At 40.0% G+C, this 27,511-nt stretch overlaps 1 protein-coding gene across 2 annotated transcripts in view; it reads right to left on the reverse strand.

Moving 5' to 3' along the window:
- The window catches only part of ITGBL1 (integrin subunit beta like 1), a 203,357-nt gene extending 188,189 nt beyond the window's left edge, over positions 1–15,168 (reverse strand). For both annotated transcript variants that reach the window (XM_061170947.1, XM_061170946.1), the window contains exons 1-2: positions 15,023–15,168; positions 13,914–14,131 (exon numbers count right to left, since the gene is read on the reverse strand). In XM_061170947.1, coding sequence (XP_061026930.1) covers positions 13,914–14,131; positions 15,023–15,120 — 316 coding nt within the window. In that variant the 5' untranslated portion in view covers positions 15,121–15,168. The remainder of the gene's footprint in view (positions 1–13,913; positions 14,132–15,022) is intronic.
- Between the last annotated feature and the right edge of the window lie 12,343 nt (positions 15,169–27,511).

Below are 27,511 nucleotides of genomic sequence, written 5' to 3' on the forward strand. Positions count from 1 at the left end.
CAGAATTTGGAAATGAAATAAAAATTATGAGTAGTGAAAGAAACAGGAGTCTGAAGAGGAGAGGGATGACTGAGGCACACAACTGGGAACCTGGGGGTTTTAAGAACTAGAATGATTACTATTCAGTCTTAAGGTGTTTACATTCCTGTGATTAAACAACCCCACCCCAATGTCTCTAGAACATTTAGTAATGTTCATTAAATACAGCTGACCCTTGAACTACACAGGTTTGAACTGCACAGGTCCACTTATAACGTGGATGTTTTACAATAAACATGTAGTACAGCACTCCAGGATCCATGGTTGCTTAAACCTGCAGATACAGAACGGCAGCTATGGAGGGCCGACTGTTATATTCAGATTTTCAATTGTGTGGCAGTCAGCAACCCAACCCCTGCATCGTTCAAGGGTCAGCTGCACTCAAAAACTCTGTGAAAGTGAGTTATTTTGATTTTGTTTTGTATTGTATTGCTTTTCCCATTTTTGTAAGCGGAATGAGTGGGTTCTGGGATCAACCTATTTGAGATCAAGACTTTGGAGGAGATTAAGGAACAGCCTGGAAATACAGACATCTCAGTGGAAGTAAGAGACAGAAGCTGAAACACACTGAGTGTAAGCCTTGCAAATTTGCAGAAATCTTGGGGTTTCCAGTAAAGAAAAAGACTGAAAATTCCAGATTCAAGGACTAATCACACAGTATTGAGGGGAGGGCTCTGGAAACTTCCATCCAAGTCAATTATGATGGTGAAAATTGGGGTGAAGTTTTCAGGGACAGGAACACAAAAGTCAGCTTCTGAGATAAAGACAGAAATGAGGGTCAGAAATCTAGAAGTCCACTGAGTTGGAGCATGACCCAGTGAGTCTTGGTCTCCTCAAGCTGGCCAGGGCTGAAAGCTCACCCAGACTTGACACTATGGAGCAGGCCTGTTGTCTGAGGTGAGATGGTTCCAAACACTCACTGACAGTCAAAGGAGGAAATGTGAAACATAGATTGAGACCCAGAAGAAGATATGACATGGAAGGAAAATCACTTTTTGGGAGTAAATATCTTAGGACCAAGTATCACAATAGGGTAGAACAGGGGCATCTGACAGAAGTAAGCATAATAACTCGAGTGACCTACTCATCACTCGTATGTGCTTGGCAGGATTATCATCCCCGTTTGATACTATTATTGTCCCCATTTCACAGGTAAGGAAACAGACACTAAAAGCATTTGAGTAACTTGCCCATAGCTCCACAACTGGCAAGTGATAATGTCAGGCACTGAACCTCAGCAGTGGCTGAGGTTCTAGGTCACTCTTCATGTTCTGGACCAAAAACCTGGTATTCCTTAGCATCACTGGTGTGGAAAAGTCTGGATCTAGGAACATTAGGTCCTGTAGATAAGCTCTGAAAGATGGAAAAGACAGTACTTGCATAGCCTGGATGGAGCATAAAAACAGCCAGGTATTAATGGCCTTGGAACCTCTCTCCCTCATGTACACACATCATGGCCTTCCTCTTGGGCTTTATAGAAGGATGGCTATGGTAGGAAAAAGAAGGGCCCAAAAGATGTTCACATCCTTGTTCCTATAAATATGTTACATGGCCAAAGGGACTTTGCCAATGCAATGAAGATCATGGATCTTGAGATGGGAAGATTATACTGGATATCCGGTTGGATCCAATCTAATCGCAAGCCTCCTTAAAAGTGAAGCACTTTACTTTAACCCCATCCTGTCTGGGCAGGGAACAGACACCCTCAGGCGACGTACATGCAGAGGTGAGGCCAAATCCAAAGCTGAACCCCAGGAGCTGTGCGAACAAAGAAGAGAAAGGGAAATCTCTCGTGCAGCCTCAGGAGCGGCGGATTAAATCTCCACAGTTAACCTGATGTACCCTGAATCTATGAAATACCTGAATAGACAATGAATCATCCCAAAACTGAGGCAGTGGGCTTTGGGAGCAACTGTAGACTTGGGGTTTGCTTTCTGCATCTAATTTGTTTCTGGTTTTCTGTTTATCTTAGTTTAGTATTTAGAGCTTATTATCATGGTAGATTTGTTTACCGATTTGGTTGCTCTCTTCCTTTTTTTGTTATATATAAATATATATATATTTATATATTTTTTTCCATTTTCTCTTTTTGTGAGTGTGTATGTGTATGCTTCTTTGTGTGATTTCGTCTGTATAGGTTTGCTTTTAACGTTTCTCCAACGGTTCTGTCTGTCCTTTTAATTTTTTCGTATAGTTTTTAAGCACTTGTTATCATTGGTGGATTTGTTTATTAATTTGGTTGCTCTCTTCTTTCTTTTTTTATTACTTTTTAATTTTTTTATTTTAATAATTTTTTTATTTTTTATTTTAATAACTTTATTTTATTTTATTTATTTATTTTTCTTTCTTTTTTTTTTTTCTCCCTTTTCTTCTGAGCCATGCGGCTGACAGGGTCTTGGTGCTCCAGCCAGGTGTCAGGCCTGAGCCTCTGAGGTGGGAGAGCCAAGTTCAGGACATTGGTCCACCAGAGACCTCCCGGCCCCATGTAATATCAATCAGTGAGAGCTCACCCAGAGATCTCCGTCTCAACGCTAAGACCCAGCTCCACTCAACGACCAGCAAGCTCCAGTGCTGGACACCCCATGCCAAACAACTAGCAAGACAGGAACACAACCCCACCCATTAGCAGAGAGGCTGCCTAAAATCATAATAAGTTCACAGACACCCCCAAAACACACCACTGGATGTGGTCCTGCCCACCAGAAAGACAACATCCAGCCTCATCCACCAAAACACAGATACCAGCCCCCTCCACCAGGAAGCCTACAAAAGCCACTAAAACAACTTTACTCACTGGGGTCAGACACCAAAAACAACGGGAACTACGAACCTGCAGCCTGCGAAAAGGAGACCCCAAACACAGTAAGTTAAGCAAAATGAGAAGTTCAGAGAAATACACAGCAGATGAAGGAGCAAGGTAAAAACCCACCAGACCAAACAAATGAAGAGGAAATAGGCAGTCTACCTGAAAAAAAATTCAGAGTAATGATAGTAAAGATGATCCAAAATCTTGGAAATAGAATGGAGAAGATACAAGAAACATTTAACAAGGACCTAGAAGAACTAAAGAGCAACATAATAAATGATGAACAAATGATGAACAACACAATAAATGAAACTAAAAATTCTCTAGAAGGAATCAATAGCAGAATAACTGAGGCAGAAGGACAGATAAGTGACCTGGAAGATAAAAAGTGGAAATAACTACTGCAGAGCAGAATAAAGAATGAAAAGAATAGAGGACAGTCTCAGAGACATCTGGGACAACATTAAACACACCAGCATTGGAATTACAGGGGTCCCAGAAGAAGAAGAGCAAAAGAAATGGACTGAGAAAATATTTGAAGAGATTATAGTTGAAAACTTCCCTAATATGGTAAAGGCAATAGTCAATCAAGTCCAGGAAGAGCAGAGAATTCCATACAGGATAAATCCAAGGAGAAACACACCAAGATGCATATTAATTACACTAGCAAAAATTAAATACAAAGAAAAAATATTAACAGCAGCAAGGGAAAAGCAACAAATAACATACAACGGAATCCCCATAAGGTTAACAGCTGATCTTTCAGCAGAAACTCTACAAGCCAGAAGGGTGTGGCAGACATATTTAAAGTGATGAAAGGGAAAAACCTACAACCAAGATTACTCTACCCAGCAAGGATCTCATTCAGATTTGACAGAGAAATTAAAACCTTTACAGACAAGCAAAAGCTAAGAGAATTCAGCACCACCAAACCAGCTTTACAACAAATGCTAAAGGAACTTCTCTAGGCAGGAAACACAAGAGAAGGAAAAGACCTGAAATAACAAACCCAAAACAATTCAGAAAATGGTAATAGGAAAATACATATCAATAATTACCTTAAATGTAAATGGATTAAATGCTCCAACCAAAACATAGACTGGCTGAATGGATAAAAAAACAAGACCCGTATATATGCTATCTACAAGACACCAACTTCAGACTTAGGGACACATACAGACTGAAAGTGAGGGGATGCAAAAAGATATTCCACGCAAATGGAAATCAAAAGAAAGCTGGAGTAGCAATTCTCATATCAGACAAAATAGACTTTAAAATAAAGACTATTACAAGAGACAAAGAAGGACAGTACATAATGATCAAGGGATGAATCCAAGAAGAAGATATAACAATTGTAAATATTTCTGCACCCAACATAGGGGCACCTCAATACATAAGGCAAATGCTAGCAGCCAGAAAAGGGAAAATCGACAGTAACACAATCATAGTAGGGGACTTTAACACCCCACTTTCACCAATGGACAGATCATCCAAAATGAAAATAAATAAGGAAACACAAGCTTTAAATGATACATTAAACAAGATGGACTTAATTGATATTTATAGGACATTTCATCCAAAAACAACAGAATACACTTTCTTCTCAAGTGCTCATGGAACATTCTCCTGGATAGATCATACCTTGGGTCACAAATCAAGCCGTGGTAAATTTAAGAAAATTGAAATCGTATCAAGTATCTTTTCCAACCACAACACTGTGAGACTAGATATCAACTACAGGAAAAAATCTGTTAAAAATACAATCACATGGAGGCTAAACAATACACTACTAAAAAACCAAGAGATCACTGAAGAAATCAAAGAGGAAATAAAAAAATACCTAGAAACAAATAACAATGAAAACACGATGACCCAAAACCTACGGGATGCAGTAAAAGCAGTTCTAAGAGGGAAGTTTATAGCAATACAATCCTACCTCAAGAAACAAGAAGCATCTCAAATAAACAACCTAACCTTACACCTAAAGCAATTAGAGAAAGAAGAACAAAAAAACCCCTAAGTTAGCAGAAGGAAAGAAATCATAAAGATCAGATCAGAAATAAATGAAGAAGATATAAAGGAAACAATAGCTAAGATCAATAAAACTAAAAGCTGGTTCTTTGAGAAGAAAAACAAAATTGATAAACCACTAGCCAGACTCATCAAGAATAAAAAGGGAGAAGACTCAAATCAATAGAATTAGAAATGAAAAAGGAGAAGTAACAACTGACACTGCAGAAATACAAAGGACGATGAGAGATTACTACAAGCAACTCTATGCCAATAAAATGGACAACCTGGAAGAAATGGACAAATTCTTAGAAACGCACAAACTTCAGAGACTGAACCAGGAAGAAAGAGAAAATATAAACAGACCAATCACAAGCACTGAAATTAAGACTGGGATTAAAAATCTTCCAACAAACAAAAGCCCAGGACCAGATGGCTTCACAGGCGAATTCTATCAAACATTTAGAGAAGAGCTAACACCTGTGCTTCTCAAAATCTTCCAAAATATAGCAGAGGGAGGAACACTCCCAAACTCATTCTATGAGGCCACCATCACCCCGATACCAAAACCAGACAAAGATGCCACAAAAAACGAAAACTACAGGCCAATATCACTGATGAACATAGATGCCAAAATCCTCCACAAAATACTAGCAAACAGAATCCAATAGCACATTAAAAGGATCATACACCATGATCAAGTGGGGTTTATCCCAGGAATGCAAGGATTCTTCAATATATGCAAATCAATGTGATACACCATATTAACAAATTGAAAGAGAAAAACCATATGATCATCTCAGTAGATGCAGGAAAAGCTTTTGACAAAATTCAACACCCATTTATGATAAAAACCCTCCAGAAAGTAGGCATAGAGGGAACTTACCTCAACATAATAAAGGCCATATATGACAAACCCATAGCCAACATCGTTCTCAATGGTGAAAAACTGAAAGCATTTTCACTAAGATCAGGAACAAGACAAAGTTGCCCACTCTCACTACTGTTATTCAACAGAGTTTTGGAAGTTTTAGCCACAGCAATCAGAGAACAAAAAGAAATAAAAGGAGTCCAAATTGGAAAAGAAGAAGTAAAACTGTCACTCTTTGCAGATGACATGATAGTATACATAGAGAATCCTAAAGATGCTACCAGAAAACCACTAGAGATAATCAATGAATTTGTTAAAGTAGCAGGATACAAAATTAATGCACAGAAATCTCTTGCATTCCTATACACTGATGATGAAAAATCTGAAAGAGAAATTAAGGAAACACTCCCATTTACCACTGCAACAAAAAGAATAAAATACCTAGGAATAAACCTACGTAAGGAGACAAAAGACCTGTATGCAGAAAACTATAAGACACTGATAACAGAAATTAAAGATGATACAAACAGATGGAGAGATATACCATGTTCTTGGATGGGAAGAATCAACATTTGAAAATGACTATACTACCCAAAGCAATCTACAGATTCAATGCAATCCCTATCAATCTACCAATGGCATTTTTCATAGAACTAGAACAAAAAATTTCACAATTTGTATGGAAACACAAAAGACCCCGAATAGCCAAAGCAATCTTGAGAAAGAAAAACAGAGCTGGAGGAATCAGGCTCCCTGATTCGGACTATACTACAAAGCTACAGTCATCAAGACAGCATGGTACTGGCACAAAAACAGAAATATAGATCAATGGAACAGGATAGAAAGCCCAGAGATAAACCCACGCTCATATGGTCACCTTATCTTTGATAAAGGAGGCAAGAATATACAATGGAGAAAAGACAGCCTCTTCAATAAGTGGTGCTGGGAAAACTGGACAGCTACATGTAAAACAATGAAATTAGAACACTCCCTAACACCATACACAAAAATAAACTCCAAATGGATTAAAGACCTAAATGTAAGGCCAGACGCTATAAAACTCTTAGAGGAAAACATAGGCAGAACACTCCAGGACATAAATCACAGCAAGATCCTTTTTGACCCACCTCCTAGAGAAATGGAAATAAAAACAAAAATAAACAAATGGGACCTAATGAAACTTAAAAGCTTTTGCACAGCAAGGGAAACCATAAACAAGACAAAAAGACAACCCACAGAATGGGAGAAAATATTTGCAAATGAACCAACTGACAAAGGATTAATTTCCAAAATATGCAAGCAGCTCATGCAGCTCAACATCAAAAAAACAAACAACCCAATCCAAAAATGGGCAGAAGACCTAAATAGACATTTCTCCAAAGAAGATATACAGATTGCCAACAAACACATGAAAGGATGCTCAACATCACTAATCATTAGAGAAATGCAAATCAAAACTACAATGAGATATCCCCTCACACCAGTCAGAATGGCCATCATCAAAAATCTACAAACAATAAATGCTGGAGAGGATGTGGAGAAAAGGGATCTCTCTTGCACTGTTGGTGGGAATGTAAATTCATACAGCCACTATGGAGAACAGTATGGAGGTTCCTTAAAAAACCAAAAATAGAACTACCATACGACCCAGCAATCCCACTACTGGGCATATACCCTGAGAAAACCATAATTCAAAAAGAGTCATGTACCACAATGTTCATTGCAGCTCTATTTACAATAGCCAGGACATGGAAGCAACCTAAGTGTCCATCGACAGATGAATGGATAAAGAAGATGTGGCACATATATACAATGGAATATTACTCAGCCATAAAAAGAAACGAAATTGAGTTATTTTTAGTGAGGTGGATGGACCTAGAGTCTGTCATACAGAGTGAAGTAAGTAGAAAGAGAAAAACAAATACCGTATACTAACACATATATATGGAATCTTAAAAAAAAAAGGGGGGGTTCTGAAGAACCTAGGGGCAGGACAGGAATAAAGACTCAGACGTAGAGAATGGACATGAGAACATGGGGAGGGGGAATGGTAAGCTGGGACAAAGTGAGATAGTGGCATGGACTTATATATACACTACCAAATGTAAAATAGTTACCTAGTGGGAAGCAGCCGCATAGCACAGGGAGATCAGCTCGGTGCTTTGTGACCACCTAGAGGGGTGGAATAAGGAGGAAGGGGATATGGGGATATATGTATACGTATAGCTGATTCACTTTGTTATACAGCTGAAACTAACACACCATTGTAAAGCAATTATACTCCAATAAAGATGTTAAAAAAAAAAAAAGTGAAGCACTTTTCTAGGCTGTGGTGAAAGAGGGATGTGCCGATGCAAGACACTTAGAGGGCGGCATCATGAGAAGGAACTGACACCTGCTGTTCGTTCTCAGATGCAGATGGGTATGCAAGGACCCAAGAGAGGCTTTTGGGAGATAAGGGACACTCTAAGTTGACAGCCAGCAAGGAAACAGGGACCTTGGTCCTACAACCTCATGAAACTAAATTCTCTTAATGTCAAATGACCAGGAAATGAATTCTCTCCAAGAATCTCCAGAAAGGAACAGAGCTTGCTAACACCTTAAGCCCTGGGAGACCCACGTCGGACTTCTGACCTACAAAAGTGTAAGAAAATACATTTGTGTTGTTGAAGTCAAAAGATGAGTGGCAATGTTATAGCAGTGACAGAAAACTAACACAATGGCAGGTAGGATATGGAACTTAGGAAAATGTTTGGTCTCACTTTGTAACTCCTCAGACAGGGAATTCGTCAAAGGACCAAATCAGGGATCTCTGCTCCTATGGCACTGGTCCTCCACCTCCAGGCCCTGAGCATCATGAGGCACCAGATCAGACTTAACAATCTGTGTCTGAGGCCCAGGGAGCTGGGCAGCTTTTTTGGGGGGGGGGTGGGGGGGTGGGTTCTGATACCAAGAAGCATGGGATGGCAGCTTTAGCATCATGTCTCAAAACATGCTGAAAGTCTTTGAGAACCCTACGGTGGTGGTTTATGCTCTACAAATTTAAAATCTGTATCACAAATAAATTTGTTCCCATATGTTCCCTTCTCTTTCTGGTGAAATTTTACTTAAAAGATAACTGCTGAACTTGTCACACTGACACTATTTGATCTCAACACTATGATGTTATAACTACGCTCTTCTGGATTATCAAGGTGTGCATATGATCTGGTCCAAGGCCAAGGTATTTCAGTGTCTACAGTAGAGCTGCAGAGTACAGTCCAAATAAAGCCAGACAGTTGAGAGAAAGTCATGTGCAGGTCTGGCACTTTCTTTGAGAATGAAAATCTTTAATTTTTATGTGTCCCTTGGGGTAAGACAAGATGCATTTATCCAAAATGGATGAACCTAAGAGGCTAGAGCTCAGAAAAGAAGCTTGCACGACATGGGGAAGCTGGTGGTGCGGGCTCCTGAATGTGTTCTCCAAAACCTCAAGACATGTGAAGACCAGGATGAAAACACAAGCAAAGAGGCAACAAAACTGGAGTCTGTCTGTTCAACACACTCGTTTACTGGAGAGGGCGCTAAAGAGCAGTGAATGCTCTTCTGTGCTTGGTGCTCGGTGCAGGGGCAGAGGGGATATTGAAAAGAAGTAAAGGGTGGTAAATACCAGGGGGCCCAGGCAGAGGTAAAGGAGCCGGCAAGTAGGACAGGACAAGGTATGAAGGAAGGAAGAGAAGGTGGAAAATGGAAGCTCACAAAAAAAGGAAAAACCAAAGGGTGATTCCACAAAATAGTCTTAGAGACAATTATTCAACAATCTAAGAAAAATGCAACTGTGATGAAAAAGCAGGTCAAACAGTCCTAGGAAACACTATAAAGAGCCAGAAAGTCCAGTTCTCATGAGTAGTCACATACAATTCTTATACTATTTATTTAACAGTGTAGAAGTCAGAAATATCTGCAAGAAAAAAGTTACTAATATTTGCATATTAGGTGTGTTTCCATGTATCTTAATTATTTTCATACCATGTGTGTTTACATATATAAATCAATGCTTATAAGGTTCTTTATAATCTGAATAAATGTATAAATGCATAAATTATATTAAATATAGTTATACATAAATATTAAAAATTCTTCTGAATAATACCATGCAGAATGTAAACTTCTTTACATCCATAAAGATGTTCCAGAAAAAGAAACTAAGTTTCAGAAAAATCAAATGACTGTCTCAGGGTGACTGACAGAAACAAGTTAACCCAAGTTAACAATTCAGACAAGATTCCTATCCAACCCCAGAAGTGCCATAAAGTCCAGACTCATTCTTCTAGGAATAATTCTTCATTTTACAGCAATTCCAGATAAAAATAAGTGTTTTCAATTTAATAGGGACTTTTCACCATTGATTAGGAGTTATCTGGTTCTTTTCAGTTCTGCCACATGCCTGGTCACTGACACCATCTTACTCAGCCTTGGGTACCAAAGCATGCTGATTCTACCTTGCAAAAGTCTTTAAAATGCCTCATAATTCTATTCTTATTCTCTCTCCCAGGACTATAATTTAAATAGCATCTAACCTGAGTTCCTCCCCATCAAGTGTCTACCCCAACCTGCTGGGCCCCCAGACACCATATTACTTTTCATGAATCAAAGCATTAATCATCTATCGCTCCCATGTTCAAACTGCTTCATGGCTCCTATATGCTACTTAACTGAGCACAAGCTTCACATTCAGGTTCAAAGCTCTCTACCAGATGTCCAACTGTAACTCTCAATATATCTTCTACCACTTTCCCCACAGCCCTAAGATCCAGCGAAGCCAAACACAGAACCCCTCACTCTTCTCCAAACACACCCACGTGCATTTCTGCCTCTAAACCATTCCTTGAATTTTTCTTCACTCAGAATTCCAAAAGTCTACCTCTTGGATTAAAAACCTCCTTATACCTAAAGATTTATGTCCAATGCTACCTTTTTCTAGAGAACTTTTAACCACAATATTTAATTCCTACCTTAATGGAACCCTCATAGAAATTTGTAGAAATTTATAGTCTGCATTGCTTTATAGGCATTTGGTATTTCTCTGAACCTTCCCACTCAGTGGGAAGCTGTAATATATTCCTCATCTTTTATAGCACCTTTAACAGCAAACAGAGAGTCTAGCAAATATACAGCACTTCATAGTATTTGCTAACTTGGATTCAATTAGCTCTTCCAAGTTCCTAAAACTGAAACTCTTTTAAGTGATATATTTCAAAAGTGATTTAAAAAGATGTTTAAGAAACCTATATTTTATTTAAGTGTAATCACAGATATTCAGAGGGTTATCCAGGATGCCTTGAAGTACTAACTGAAAGTTTGTTTTTATGCAACCAAACATTTGACTGTTCTCAAAGAAATGAGAAGCAAAATGAGTGTACTCTTCATTAGATAATCACACCCACAGGAACAATTGCTGGGCCAGACCTTTATGCTACAGAAGTCCAAGGAAGATTCATGTGCCATGAGCCAGTGGAGACTCGGAGAAACAGACCACTTGTGATAGTGTAAACGTCACCATTCTCAACCAGCGCAACTAAAATAAGTATGTCTCGTATGATTCACAGTGTAAGGATCCCAATGGACTTAACTTTAAAAGGGCATGGTGCATCTCCTACAGCTGCTCTGAGGCTGGGCCAAAATAGTTATCCTTGCTTGACCTTTTGAGCTTTGGCTCAATAACAGGCACAGACTACATTAACAAAACAAAATTGCTTTCACTGCATCAAATGACCAACAAATACAAAGCCAGGTTATGTATCTATCAATCTCTCTATCTTTCTATCCATCCATCTATCCATCCCAGCTCACTTTTTGTGCATCACAAAATAATGTGTTATATAGACATATATAAGCATATTAATGTGTATTGAGCACTTACTTCGTGCAAAACACTTTTCTAAGTCTTTTGCATATGTTAAACCTCACAACAATCCCATAAGGTAGGTACTTTATTATTCCCATTTTACAGATGAAGAAATCAAGGCTCAGGAAGTTTATGTAACTGCCCAAGTTGATACAGCTGTTAAGTGTGGGATTTGAATCCTGGAAAATCTCCCCCAGAGCCCATAGTCTTAACCACTCTACGAGACACTCCCAGAGCATGATTTTGTTCTCTTCACGGAGGTGGGGGAAGTCTCTGGAAGCTACTCTATTTCTGGAAATCACCTATAGGGACTTATCATAGAGGTAAAGGCCCAGGTGCACATAAAACATAAAAGACAACCTGCTACATTTCTATCTTGCTGGCTATAATATAGGAATTATTTCTTGAAGACGGAATTGAGTAGCTAAACTTGAAGCACAGAACAGGCAGGCAAGCTGGCAGGACCGCCAGATAGGCTGTGTGTAAGGCTGTCCTCGCTGCCCTTGCAAATGTAGCCAGCACATTCGCAGGGGCAGATTCTGCACCAGGCCTGGAGAGTAGGTGTCAATGAGAAACAGTCAGAAGAGGACGGAAAAGGAACACAGTTATTTCATTCAGCCTTAAATAAAGAGACTCATTTCACCTTCTACAGGAATGCACACACTAGCAAACAAAACCGTGCATGACTCAGTGCCGCATTTTGTACCGAGGAGGAAGGAATGTAGTGACAAAGATGGTAGGAGGAAACAATGAATCATTTCCCATGGGAGGTAAACAAAAGTATACATACCATAGCATTAGTTTTACAGAAAGGGACCTGATCAGCTTCCTCAAAAGGGTAGTTTTATCTGGCAACCAAAACTAGCTCACTGGCTGAAAAACTGCATCTTGCTTCTTACTTTTCCAATGAAATGGCGATACAAAAGGCCCGAAAAATGTGTTCAGAACTCATGATATTGAAGAGGCCTTGCCAGAGGCAATCAAAGCCCGAGAAGCCAGGTAGTAGTTGAATTTGGAATGAAATATTAGACAATACTTAGCTTTCATTCCAAAGGGCTGCCCTTAATAACACTGCAGCTTTTGGGACTGACAAAGCTAAAATAAGTTGTGGCATTCAATATGTTTGAAGGATTGAGCCGCAGCCTTCAAGGCTAAACAAACACTCAGAAGCACCTGTGCCCCTCCAAATTACTCATACGACTATATTTTTTTCATGGCCAAACAGCCTGCATATTAAGTATCCCCCCTGCACTTCTGGGCCCAGATGCCAAGGGAAAAAAAAACATTTTGCTATAAACTGATTCGTGATCTCTCTGTTAGTGTTGGACTCTCATTCTCAGCTACATTGTGGGTAAAATAAGTAGATTTTCTTTTCCTACGTATTTGCCAAACCCTGGTGGGAAGGCACTGTTTAGTCCTTTTACTGACAGAGTGTCTGGATCATTCACAATGACCTGATTGAGGTTCTTTGGCCCTAAGTAAACAGCTCGGTTATGTGACACTGGTTAGAGGTTAGGGGTATTCTCTATGAAGAAATAGCTTGACCCTTTCCAGTATCAGAATCCAAATCACTCCTTAAAAATGTGCAAGGGAAATGAATGTATTTTCACTCCACCCTTACAAAATACCAAGTTGCACCACAGCCGAAAAATTGGAGCAGCTAAAACAATACAAAAGCCATCGCTTCCAAGAAAATAGGGCCCTGCTTGTTTTTCCAATACAGTTTTCTGATATGTGCTTCTCTTTGTGAACTATATGCTCAGTATGAGAGGGCAAATCCACGTTCAAAGACACAATCTGCTCCGCTGGAATTTAGGGAAATAATATCCCCGTGTTTCCTTGGTAAAAATAAAATACAGGCCAGAAACTAACACAAGATTGTAAATCAACTATACTTCAATTAAAATAAAATAAAATAAATACAGGCTTACAGCCTGCAAATATTATGATTAATATTCGTGATTAGGGTAGCAGAGCCCAGCGAAATAATTCCATTTACGAGGCAGTTGGGAGATTTGGTCCGTAATACGGAACTAAAAGTAGAAGCTAAGTGAGATTATTATAATTAAGCGAATGAATCTTACACGTATTATTTCCACTGAAGTTTGGACCCCAGGGCGGAGACAAGCGTTACGAGACATGATTCCAGAACTGGGGAGCAAAAGGACGGCCTTCCCGGCGGCGAGAGCTTCCAGGGCTGTAGGAGGAGCCGTCCCCACCCCTCTCGCCCCGGGAGCGCGTATGTCCCCGCCCCGGCGGGCGCGGCGGGCCACGCGGAGGGGACAGCGCCGCCCCCTTACCTGCACAGGTGCTCCCGTCGTAGGTCTCGCACATCCACTCGTGGCACTCGCACAGGGGCCCGAAGTACACGCCGGGCTCGCTCACGTGACAGATGCAGACCCCGCAGTCGCACCGGCCGCGGCCGTGGCACAGAGCGCCCCCTGGGGGCTGCCCGGGCGCCCGGCACCTGCGCTCCGACTCGGCCCGGGAGAGCCGGCACGCGGCGCCCGGGCCGCTTCTGCAGGGGCGACAAACCACAGCGGGGCCACGGTCAAGCCCACGTTGCCTCCCAGGGTCCACCCAGATCCCAGATCCCAAACGGAGACGTGCAACCCCATGGATAGGAAGCCTGGGACCCCACGTTTCTCTGGGGACCAAGCTGATACCACCCACGGGCCATCCCTTAAGAAATGACCACGACGCAAAATGTCCAAGTGGTGACCTGCCCACCTGAGAACAGGACCGTCTTCCAGGTGGATTAGGTGATCCGGCCCTGCCTCTTGGCGTTTTGCCTCTGAATCTTACACGCATATTTAAATACAAATTAATCCAGTATATGACACTTGGCTGACTTTTCAGTCCTCTTTTAAAAGTCCCAATGCTAGCTGGTGGCCAGGGGCAGTTATTTTATGAAAAATAAGAGGTGAATATATAGAAAGAGCTTTACATGTTATGATAGCATAGTGCCTAACGCTTTTTCAAGTTGCAATAAGCTATGCTTATGAACTATACTTTTAAAATGTAAAAGTTTAGTTATTGTGATGTGCCCCAAATTCTCTTTTAAAATGTAATGCAGAATGTAATACAGACCCCATGGAATAACTGCCCTATAGGCGGTGAGAACACACAGGTACACATAGGATGGCAGATAATCCTCCTGATATGTATTGGAATAGGAGGAAACTATATATTCATTTAATGATTGTATTTTTCCAAAGGAAAAGCAAAAGGACAAGGGTAAAGCCATACACAGTGTAGATGTAAGGAAAGGAATAGGAACAGGTTGAAAACAGTTTATCCCGTGTCCAACTTCCTAACTGCTCTTGGCTTAGGGCAGCCATCCTGAAGCTTGAGTCCTGCCATGCAAAGCAGAGCAGGACTGTCTGAAAGAAAAATAAACCAGACTTACCTCAGAGATGGCGAGAAGCTTTGAGGAACAGCTGACAGCCCCGCGAAGAGAAGGGAGGACGCCAGCAGCAAGAAGCCCCCGAAGCCTGCGGGACGCATGCTGAGTCTCCCGGCTGCGGAGGCCAGCAGCGCTGCTGCAAGGTGGCGCACACGGGGCCGGGGGTCGGGGAGGCTCCGGGGGGGGGGGGGGAGAGAGGTGCCACCAGCAGATGGCCGGGCAGAAGGACCCACAGACACCCAGGCGTGCAGGTCCGGGGCTCTCCCCGGAGCTGCAAGGGCGTGGATGAGCTGCCTGCTAGGATTTGGGCAGCAGCACTGCTCTGGGCGGGGCGCTGGTACGAAACCCCTCAAGTGGAGAGTCTAGGCAGGGAAGTAATTAGAAACAGTTGTACAAGCAGATGGTTTATTTTGACATAAAAAAAGAAAAAAAGAAAAAGAAGTCCTGTTCACAGATTTGAGAAAATCGTTTCTTTCTTCAAGTGCAGGCCCCAGAAATATTTGACAAGAGGATATTTGGGCTGGCTGATGTTAAAGGGATAGGTAAAATAATCCCTGCGATGGGAAGGGGAAGGGGGAGGTCGGTGATGCCAGCAAGAACACTTGCGGAGGGAATTACTTTCACCACATGCTTTTCAAAAAGATGCACAGTTTGGCTCTTTGGCGTATGAGTTGTGAGGGGCAAGCAAAATTGATAAATAGCACTTTTTTGGACTTTTGATCCTTTGTTTTAAATTATGGGTCTCTTGTTTCTTAATCCTTTAAAAAGGGTGTCATGCTTCTAGTTGTTTGGGCCAGTAGTTTATCACACCACATTTTTTCTTAACTTGGACAGTTCAAACTGTAGTTGTCCCAAGTTCACCCTATTCTCCGCCACGGATCAAGTATGAGAAAATAAAATGTGTGATTAGTGTCAATGGCAATGAAAAATCATCAGTGTCATTTATGAAGCACATACTATGTGCCAGTCGCTTCATATATTTTATCTCCAATTGTGACAATAACCACACATTCGTTTACTCATTAGGCAAACACAGGTTTAGCATCTGTTAGGTACCAGGCTCTGGGCCAGATAGAGAAGACACAGCAGGGAATTAAGGAGACCGGATCCCTGCTCTCGGAATCCACTGGGCTAGCAGACATAAAACAAAATCACAAATATAAAAGGAAGGAAGGTTGAAAGTTACTTCTAGCTTAGCTCCAGGCATCTGATCTAATCAAGATGGCATTTGAGCTGAAGGCTGAAGGAGGAATAGAAGTAAGTTGGGTGGAAATGGGGAAGAGGTGTTAGAGAGTGGGGTAGCATTCTTATTCCCATTATAAAGATCAAGAAACTGAGGGCAAAGGATGACCTCTTGCTCAAAACGACTGATTTGCTCAAATTCACATAGGAAGTTGGGGTTCAGCTGAAAGCTGTGAGCCCTCAAAGCTCCCACATTGTCCCCTCCATTGTGCGGTCATCTGGGAGAGGTGTTGTGGAAGGTTCTAGGGAAAGGAAGAAACAGTCTCCCTTTGCCCTAAGAAGACCTTTAGATGCAGTGGATCCTCATGAAATAGAACCATCCAAGCAGTGGCCCTGGTCTTAAAATCAAGGACCATATAACAGGATGGGATCTCTCCTGTCATTTACATGAACAGATATAAGACCACCCCCAACATTTACCTGCTGGGGCAAGAAGGCAAAAGGAGGTCTCCTGAACAGAGCCCACACTTTTTCTCCTGCTTCACCAGACTCCGTCTGTACCAGAAGAGGCTCTGCCTGGGGCACATCCTTAGCCCAGGCAGCTAAGCCTCCTTCAAAGGCTGACCCTTGGTCGACCCTTGGGCCCAAGCATGTACACACTGCTGGAGGGATCTGCCATCTGGAGGACAGGCTGGGGAGAGGTGTGCAAAGGCCAGAGAGTGGTCTGGGCAGGGAATTCTGGAGTCATGGGTACCCACAGTGTGGTTTAGAAGGAGCCTCAAACGCTCATTGGCAGGTGCCCTGGATCACGTGAAGTACTCATCCTGTAGGGGAGGAGGTATGTCTGGAGAAGAGACAGAGGGAGTCACTAAACCAGTCATTTCCTAAGTGTGATATCTGTGAACGAGCCACCGCAGCAGCACCTGGGGACTTGCTACAAATGAAAGTTCTCAGCCCCACCCCCAGACCTACAGAATCACCAGCTACATTTTAACAATACTGCGGAGAACACTATTTGCACATCATATTTGTGAAGCTTTGCAAGCCCCAGGACCCAGGGCTGGGGCTATGGATGCCTGGATCTAAGGATGGTAGCCACACTCACTCCTAGTTCAACTCCTGGCGTCCTGTTCCTTCCTGGCCACGTTGTAACTCTGAGGACGTAGTAACAGGCTCTCCTGCCAACATCTAAAAACCTTGGTGACTCAGAGAATATGGGAACCATAGAAGGGCAGCATCAATTCCAAAGCCTCACTAGGAATTTGCAAAGAAAACATGGAACTTTTAACAAATGAGTCATGTATTACCTTTTGCGTATTTTCTGAGGGGAAAAAAAGAATCCTTGTGGAATAGGGAACTGGTGTTTGAACATTTCTTTCAGGAATGAAAACATTTCTTTTAATCTCCTACAGTGTACCGTGCAATGAGGAATATTATCATGAGGAGAGTGCAGCTGTGAAGCAAAGATAGTATGTTCCAGGTGACTGAAAGCATTGAAATATTCAGATCATTATATCACTGCGACTCAGAAATAATATTCCCAGGAAGTTGAAATAGTTATATTGCAGCTGAGTTGGTAACTCAGTAGAAAGTCTTGGATCCACACAAACTCTGGCAAGATAAAAGAAAATAACTTAACATTTTCACTTTTTAGCAAACTTTGATTTATTTTTTTTCTGCCAAAGTACCAAATATCTTGGAACGACCTACTTTCTTCCCTCTCCTAGTCTGCAGAAAACTGAAGGACACACATCTCTTGAGGGCCAATGTGGAAAGGACCCAATTGCTGTGTGAAAGGTCCTGGGTTTCTCACTGACCCCAAAGACCCTGTGACAGCTCTGGGGGAAAGGCCTGGGGGTGTCCTAGTATCTGAAACCAAGCTCAAAGGGATTGAAAACATCTTAGTCCTTAAATATAGTTCTGAGTCATCAAGCCACAAAATCATAGAATCTGGGGTTCAAGAGATATTTTAAAGGTCGTCTAGTCCCAAATTAAATTTATTGACAATGTACAGCACCCCTGCCAAATGATTAGGTACTGAGTCTACTCGGTAAGAATGAAAATTAAGGGAAACACACCCTTCCTGAGAGCAGCTCTGAAGTTTTTACCCCTTGGTTCCAGATCTGCTCTAAGAGGTCTTTTAAAATAATGTCCTGGCCATGAGCTGCTTAAAATATTTTAAGATGTCTAATATATGTGTTCCCCAGGCCCCCCACCTGTCCACGTACTCCCCAAATAATTCTACCCTTTTCAAGATACACATCATCATTTCCATCATCTCTTCCTTGTGTATTACACTGTCAAGCCTCCAATAGCCTGGTTTCCTGAGCGTTTTTGCTTTGTCTGGTGTGGATGCTTCTGTAAAGCATGGCAGGCACCACTGAGACCATAAGGTAGGTGTGGCTGAAAGTGCGGGGAACTGCTGTTTGGGAAAATGGGCCTTGTACATGAGGGCAGAGACAGAGCGAAGAAAGGCAGACCATTCCAGATGGGTAAGGGGCAGGTGTCATAAGCAAGGGAACTTATATATGAGGCTTGTCTTGGATGTTGCAGAATGGGTAGATCTCCGCACCTGCACACCAGTATCTTAAAAGTTTCTGCAGAGGACTTAACGGAGCGTATACGGCCCAGATGGTCTCGACGACACGTTGCTCTCTCAAGGTTGCATCCTTCTAAAGGGCTCTCACTGTGGAAAAGTGGACAGAAGGTACATTCCAAGGGCAGAGGAGGAGAGGAGGAGGTGAGGGGCCTCTGATTTCCGAGGTCCGGCTCACAGGTCAGCTGGTGGTCGCATCCTCACCTTGACCTCTACCAACTGGAAACAGCTGGGTGCTTTCACCATTCTTATTTCATATATTATATTTCTGCTAATAAACTGAAGATCACATTAACTTTCTGACTGTCTCTTTACTTCCGTCGTGTGCTTTTACAAGTGTATGTGCCCCAAATAGAAGTTGATATTTATCTTTGTTAAATTTTATTTAGGCTCAGTTCTTCTATCCAGACAGTCAGAATCATTATGGATACAGATTTCATATTTCTCTCACCCTTTCCAAAGTAAATATGATTGAGCATGCTTTCTGTATCTTTCTCCAAATAACTGATGAGGTAGCTGAAAAAAATTAGGCTGAGGACCAAGCTTAGGAGAGACCTTTCTTCAAGACAATAAGAATCCCTTTATCAGCACATTCTGAAGATGAAATCTAACCACCTACCAGTGTCCTGAGTTGTATGGAATCAGCCCATGTCTTCATTTTGTTCACAAGAATGTTATGAAAGTTCCCATCAGTTGCCATATTAATCTTAGTTTACCAGGTAAAACTTGGGCTTTTACATGTTTTTGCCAGGGCCTAAAACAGTACCCAATACATATTATATACTCCATACATATTATATTTCTGTCATGAATAAATTAATTGGAAATGATGCACAATATGAATAATAGACCTAGGAGTCAACAAAGGATGCAGGTGATATAGAGGATTCTGGATCAGTTGTCAGGTGGCGTTTGCAAACTTTAGTATCCTCCTACCATCATGCAGATACAACATGAATCCAAATAACACCAGATCCTCTTCCTATATTCCCAATTTTTATTAATTATATTTTACTGAATTCTTATAGTCTTTATTCTGAGAATTGTTTTTGGTTCCTGTCTACAATTTACCTGGATTGTCCAGTAAATCACTGAATCATGTTGATTCCTCCTGCTTCAACATCTTTATTTTTACTTTTATTTTGCACACCATTGCCATAGCCTCCAAACTGGCCTCACTGCGTCCAGTCTCAGAGTTTTGTGTCTTTCCTTATCCCACTCCCTAGGAGGTCTTTCTAACATACAGTTTTCATCACATTCACTCCCTGTTGAAAAATATTTAATAGCTCCCCATTGTTTATAGTATAAAGCTCAAATACTCTAGCACTTCATAGAAGACACTTTATGTTTGGTATCCATAGTGGATGCTCCATCCAGATCCCCTCCCCAGGGCTTATGCACCCATCCCCTGGCTGATGGCAGTATCAGCCGCTGACGGCTCACAGCTGCACCCCTTGCTGGAAATTGCCCTAGGCCTCAGGAACAGCCTCCCCTGTGGCTGATCCCTCAGATCCAAGATGGTACCCTAATCCCCACTTGCAACAGTACGGACATCCTAACACACCTCCCTTATGGAAATTGTAGAGCTGGGCAGCTCCATCATTGTGATTCACGTCGACAAGGCGGGAAAAGTCTCAAAAATTGAAGACAGCAAGATGTGTGAGATGTGAGGCTGAGCAAGATTTTTCAGAAGTATTTATTGGTTTACTTATTTGTTTATTTATTTACTATTCCCTTCCTCCTGTCTTTCCTTCTTTCTTCCCTTCCTTCCCACCTTCCTTCCTTCCCTCCCCCCTTCTTCCCTCTTTCCTTGCTTCCTTCCTTCTTTTCTTCCTTCTTCCTCACTCTGTCTAAAGCTGCCCTCCAGACCAAGCACCCTTTATTCTGTCTTATTTTTTTGGCAACCCTTCCCAGGATCTAACGTTATGTTTTTCCTTTGTTCACCTACTGTGTATAATCTACCTCTCCCCAATTAAATACAAGTTCCATGAAAGCAGGGACTTTGGCTCCCTTGTTCTTTGCTGTCACTCCAGTGCCTGGCACAGAGTAGCATCTCAACATATATTTGCCTAGAGAATGATTAAGTGAATGAATGAATGAATGAATGACTTTTCAAAGTTTGATACACCTTGATTAGATTCAACAATTTGACCTAAAGGATGGTTTTTCAGGTTTAATGGTAGGGAAGAATTAACACACCATTATGAGATAAATTAAGGCAATTAAAATATAAAAATCATCGAGAAAATTATATTTGCCATGAAAAAAATCAAGAAAGCTAATCTAGAGTCAGGTAATCAACAGCTCTTATTGATCTCTCCATATATGTGCCACACTAATTGTTCAATCACTTAGAGTCAAGTTTGAAGTAAAAAAAATCACAATTTCACTCAAAACTCACTTGGATAATATTTTCAGCTAAAAAGAAGTGTCCAGGTTTTCAAATAATAGAAGGTACATCAAAGTTTTCAGGAAGGCTAAATATTCTGGGGCAGCAATAAAAATAAGTTTCAATTTCCAACAAAAAAAACTTCTCAGCTGGGCCAGAGCTGTGGAATAAAAAGGTGTCTAGTTAACATCTTTTCCAGGCATTAGTGCAGAAACAGAAGCATTTTCTTTCCTCCCACATAGTAAAAACACCTGGAAATATTAGGCACTTCTGGGATAAGAAATAATCTTTCAGTCTTCTGAATATTTTTACAGTTCTGGTTGATGCGGAAGGGAAATTTTGGGAAAAAAATATAGAGGTGGTTTTCACTGACTTCAGGGGAAAAAGATTGATCACTTCAATATTATTTTACCCTAATAGACTCTTAATTCTTAAAGTCATGCTCAATGGTTAATCAGTTAATAACAACCGGGAAGATAAAATCAGGAGCCCACAAGTGGAGACAACACTGAACTGTTTGTTCAGAGAAGGGTCTCTGATGCTGGCTCTGCCATCCACTAGCTGCCTGATCTTGGCTGGGTTCCTTAACCTGCTGAATTTCAGGTTCCCAAATGGCGTGGGTGAAGGAAACGTTGGTTTTCCCCAATTCTAAATTTCTGTGATTAGATTTTCTTTGTATATTTGTCCAAAGTCTTCCAATAATAAAGGGGGAATAGGAAATATATATATATACATACATGTATATATATATATGTATATAAATATATGCAAGCGAACGTAAACAAATATATATATTCACTTACATATGCATATCTATTAGAGATGGAAATGATAGAAAGTTGTATTTAGTCTTCTGGTAATGGACATTTATATAGAGCTAGTATATGTAGGTAGTTAAAAAGAAGTTAAAAATATATTTCATTTATGTGTACTTTTATGTGAACTCTGTGCTGGTTGGTGCCTTTCTCACTATGCAGGCTGGTCAGTGACTTAGCGCCTCAGCTTTCTCTTCGTCATCACTACTCACGGTTTTTGTGCAGTGTACACCATACACTACCCTGTTTTAAAACTTATATTTATACGACTGTTTCCATTATTTTCAATATTATTCCAACAGGAGAAGGATCCATTCAACATAAATCAGAAAAAAATAAGTAGACTAAAGGCACATTATCTAGGTGAAGAGAGATGCTTGGCAGGTTGCATGATAGCCCCCAAGTCAGGGGCCCTGAGTGTGTTTTCTGAGACATTGATAAGCATAATAATAATTGATAACAATTGATAGACATTGATAATAATAATAATAAGTGTATAAAAGCTCATCAGAGATGAATATTTTCCCACAATAATATGCAACTTATAAACTGAAATTATAGGTATAAAAAACATTATGTGGACTTTGATGTAATATGTTTGACTAGGCAGCTTGCAAACATTTTCTTATTGTGATGAAAATTGTCAGCAAACCTTTTTATTTTCATAAACAATGAAGAAATTCAGTTTCATAGAAATTTTATTTGATAGAAGCCTGGTAATCAATCTAGATAAATTACTGTAAATGGGATATGAATTAAATTGCTTTAGGAAAAAGGAGAGGGATCAAATGAGGTCAGTAACCAAAAAGAAGATTAACTGAGTAGCTGAGTAAGAACTGGGATGATAAAGCCAGTTGTGGAAGAGACAGCAGCTCATTATCTTGTCTTTGAGTAACTCACTCGATTTCTTCTCCTTTCACCTTCTGCCTTCCTCTTGACCTCGGCAGCACCATAAATTTTACTTGCCTTTCAAGCTCTGGTTGAAATGGTCAAACAACTCATTCTTTTAGTTAATTTTGCACCTAAATCAGTTGCTTTGGCATTGTAGATTAGAATGAATCTTCACTTTTAACAGTTCTTGAAAACCTAAATATCTTTAATATTGTCCTGATGTGTTGAAAGGATATTTAAAGCAATGGGAAAATTGAGTTCATTGTTTTGTAAATGTCATATTTTTAATTAACTCTCTTCCTAGGACTATTTACAACTGATTGGATATAAGCGTGTTTAGAAAGAGAGATGGCATCTATGTCTTTCAGTTAATGATAAAACTACAAATATATTTAAAAGATATTAATTACATGATTAGTTTTTACTTTTCATTGTGTTCGTTCTTCCAAAGCATTATTGCAATGACTTAAATACCTAAGTTCTTTTTTTTTTTTTTTCTTTTTTGGCTCCACCATGCAGCATGAAGGATCTTAGTTCCCTGACCAGGGACTGAACCTGTGCCCCCTGCATTGGGAGTGCGGAGTCTTAACCACTGGATCACCAGGGAAGTCCCTTAAATATCTAAGTTCTTTAAGATTGGTGACTTTACAAATAACTGAAAAATCAAGTCCGTTCACTTTCATTGAGAACCTATGATGTGTCAACCATTTTCCATGCTATATTTCATCAAATATAAGATTCATTATTATTTTATGCACCACTGAGAAAGAGAAAATGTGGCCAGCTAAACTGTGATGTGTTCTTATCAGATAGATGTTTTATTTTATACTGATTGAAAGAGATCTTTTAGACTTATCTATATATATATATATTTTTTTAATCATATCTCTCTATTCTATAAATCAAAGGGAAAGCACAAGTGAAATAAATTGTCCTTCTAGAGACTACATCAGCTTTCCAGTCAAGGTCATGACTCTTCTCAGGATGACCCATCACTGGCTGGATAAGGCAGTGGTGTGAGAGTCCAGCCATTTCCGCTCTATGTGGTGTCACTATGGGACAATCACTGTGTAAGAGCTGCCCATGGGGCTGGCACGGGGCAATGGCAGGCCGGCATAGTATTCTGATGGCTCCCCCTCCCCAATCTTGCTTCCTCCATTTCCCTTCCCCAGGTGTTACTCCCCCCAGACCTTCTGTATTCCTAATTCCTTCTCAACATTTGCTTCCCAATCTGCAAAATTTTGCTTTTTCATCTACTTAAAATGTCCTCTCTTTCCCTCCATGCAATTAAATCTTCCACATTTTAAAGGCTGACTTTAATTCAATGCCTTTCACAAGTCTTTTCAGTCTTCTCCAGCCCATGTGGATAATCTTGACAGTCTCAACTAATGTTGGACTTAACAGTGACAGCTATTTAATGAATTCTTGCATTGTACTATAACTGCCTTATATATGTTGGTTGTAGTTTCTCAGCACCTTGAAGGCATCTACCATAGGTGGCAGACATTGTTGGTGCCCTGCCCAGGTTCCCTCAGTTTCTCAGATTCTGTTGGTAAAACTGGTGCCCCTTTGGTACACGTTCAAAGACCGGCACCTACAGATCTTCAGGGCACTGCCCTCAGACTGTTGGGACCACTTCTTCAATAAGTGCAGAGAGTCAGACGTGCCTGGATGTTTATTTTTATTCCCTTACCTTCTCTTCTTCCCTCTCCCACTTACCCTCCCGAAGCCATTAACCAATGGCTGTAGGGTGAAAGCCCAGCAAATTTCCCTAGGTTTAGACATCTCTGAGGTGTAAGTTATAATTCAGCATTCCTTTACATAATAATGTTAAAGCCTACTCTCTGTGAGTCTTATGCCTCAAATCACTTCTTTTTCCTCTTTCTCTCTTGCTTCCACTTTGATCTGCCCTGGGAGCACTTCTTTTAAAATTAATTGTACACACATATTCATCCCAGTGTCTGCTTCTGGGAAATTCAAACTAAGATACCATATCATATATTTTCCGTGTACCACATGTAGCACCTAATGTTATGCGGGATATCTTAGTTTAAACCACAAGCAATTGCTGCTATTCAACTGTTTATGACCAGTGAAGATGGTAGTGATCTAATAGTTGTGATCTAATAATTGTTGCTCAATATAGAATGATTGATCAAGAGGTAATTAATTACTTAACTTGGAGAAAAAAATTAGGCTAGATTTAGCCACTGTCTTTGTGAATTAAAAAATTCATATAATAATAATAACAACATATAGGCATATACACAAATACAAAATAAAACTCATGATAAGCAACCATTTTATATCCACTTATAATGTGACAAAGGCAGGAAATAGGCTTAAATCAAGAAGAAGATTTCTGGTGACTATTTGGAAAAACAAATATACTCTTGGATCACTGGAAGGCTTTTAATAACAAGAAAATCGTTGCTGGAGTCTGCAATTCTAGTTAAAAAGATCTATTACATCAATGGCTTAATGTTATATAAACACAACAGCCAGATCATATCTATACTTTTTATTTTGTTATATAATGTTGTGAAAATTTATAGCTAAAACAATTTTATAAGTTTTTTCACCGAAGGTTCTTATATAAGAGAGGAACAATACTTTTTGTATAATTTAGTTATTATCCTGCCTAGATGTAGATACTGAATCCAATGGCCTCTGCAGGCTTTTTCCAGTCTTACAATGTGAGGCTGTTTCAAAAATTAATGAGGACATACTTATTCAACATCATCCTCTATTTTATTTTCACACTAAAGTAGGAAGCTTCAGTTCCCTGGCAGTTTAGTAATTAGACATTATCACAGCTGTGTTTTGAGATTGCTTTCTGGTCAGGGAATGGAAAATTTTCTGTTCCTAATATAAAAATATTTGACAGCCTCACTAAAAATACCTTTCGCATCAAAGGGAAAATTATTCATACAAAATGTTTAATCTTGGACAATTAAATTTGTGAACTAATTGGTATTTAGTTAATTCATTAAACAAATATTGATTGAGCACCTTACTGGGTAAAAAAAGTACTAGACAAAGCAAAACAGGGATGCAAAGGCTTATAAGGTTAAGTTTAAGGGCCTTAAAATCTAAATAAGTAGACGTGTTTACAAATAATTACCATAAAAGACAGTATGGAAACAAGACTAGGACCAATTTATCCACTGGAAAATATTAATGTAGAATAATACATCAGGTGAATATATTTCTCATACCTTTTAGAAATTTCCCTTGATTACTTGTGCCCTTTAAGAAATAGATGTGTTTTGATAGATTCAAGCTGAAAACATCTCAAAATCAACTTTGCAGGTTACCACTGAGATTAATGAGGTTGAATAGTTTTGGAGAGAAACCACAATGCACATTTCTTGAAGAATCCTTTTATTTACTTGATATTGTCCAAATGGTTTCATCTTTCTTTCCCCTTGATAATATATTTTCTCATTTCTTTTTTCTCTCTGTAGATATCTTCCATGAGCAAAAGGGCTATTGAATTCAAAGAAACCTGTGTTAGCACAAGATTCATTGACTTCAGAAAGTAGCATAAATCTGACTTTATCTTCTTAAATTCTATTTTTTTAAAATTTTGGGCCCAAACAGGTGCAATATTATAATACCTGCAGAAATATTGTGATGTGAAATCAATGAACTTTCACAAGAAGCCTTGCTACTATGGTACTGGGCTTGAAGATATTGTATTATTTGCCAGGATAAACTACAACCAGGAGAAAAACAGATTACATAGGAATTACCTTCACTCATGCAACTAAACAAGGCTAGGAAAAAATATGCATTTCTTACAATAAATTCATAATCAATAATTTCAAATGGGTCCTTAAGATTACCAGTAATCATGCTCCCTAGTGCAGCCACTCCCACACTGTCCTAGTTGACAATTTCCCAACTTATTTTTCCCTCAAACCTCCAACACATCCTTCCTCAATCCTTACCTTCACTTGATGAGTTTCTTCCTCTTTCACTGAAATAAAAAATAAAATCAATTAGAAGATAATTTCCACAAGCTCATGCTATCCAACTTCCCACCTCCCTGAATTTAGGACCTGACACTCTACCTCCTTTCCTGTTAATATGAATGAATGTATGAATCATCTGTGCTTCTTGGTCAGGCCAGCCCTCCTTTGTCTAGTAAACCTCAACCCTCTATTCTACTCAGGGACATGCTTTACTTACTCATCATCTTCCTGCATCACCAAGTTTTCCCCATCCACTGCATTAGCAAAAAATGTATAGTTATGTCTCCCCTCTTAAAAAGAATAATGATTGTCTTTTCTCCACTTCCTCTTTCAGCTCCCACACCATTTCTCTCCAAATGTTTATAGCAAAACTCTTTGAAAGAATTGTCTATATATAACTTCTGCATTCTCATCTCCCTGGCCTCGAAATGATTGTGTGTCCATTTTGTGTTGTGAAGAGTATTTCCATATGGTTTCATTTGTTTAAAACTTAGGTTTTTATATAGTTGGTCTTCCTAAAATCTTCAGAAAAATATATTCCACATGGTACTGTATTTCATGAAATGCTAATTATTTTAAAATTTCCTCTAAATAATAAAAAAGTGCTGACACTGGCCCAATGTGAATAGATTGTGCAAGGGT

The sequence above is a fragment of the Eubalaena glacialis genome, chromosome 16 (genome assembly GCF_028564815.1).
Source record: "Eubalaena glacialis isolate mEubGla1 chromosome 16, mEubGla1.1.hap2.+ XY, whole genome shotgun sequence".
NCBI classification, from domain to species: domain Eukaryota; kingdom Metazoa; phylum Chordata; class Mammalia; order Artiodactyla; family Balaenidae; genus Eubalaena; species Eubalaena glacialis.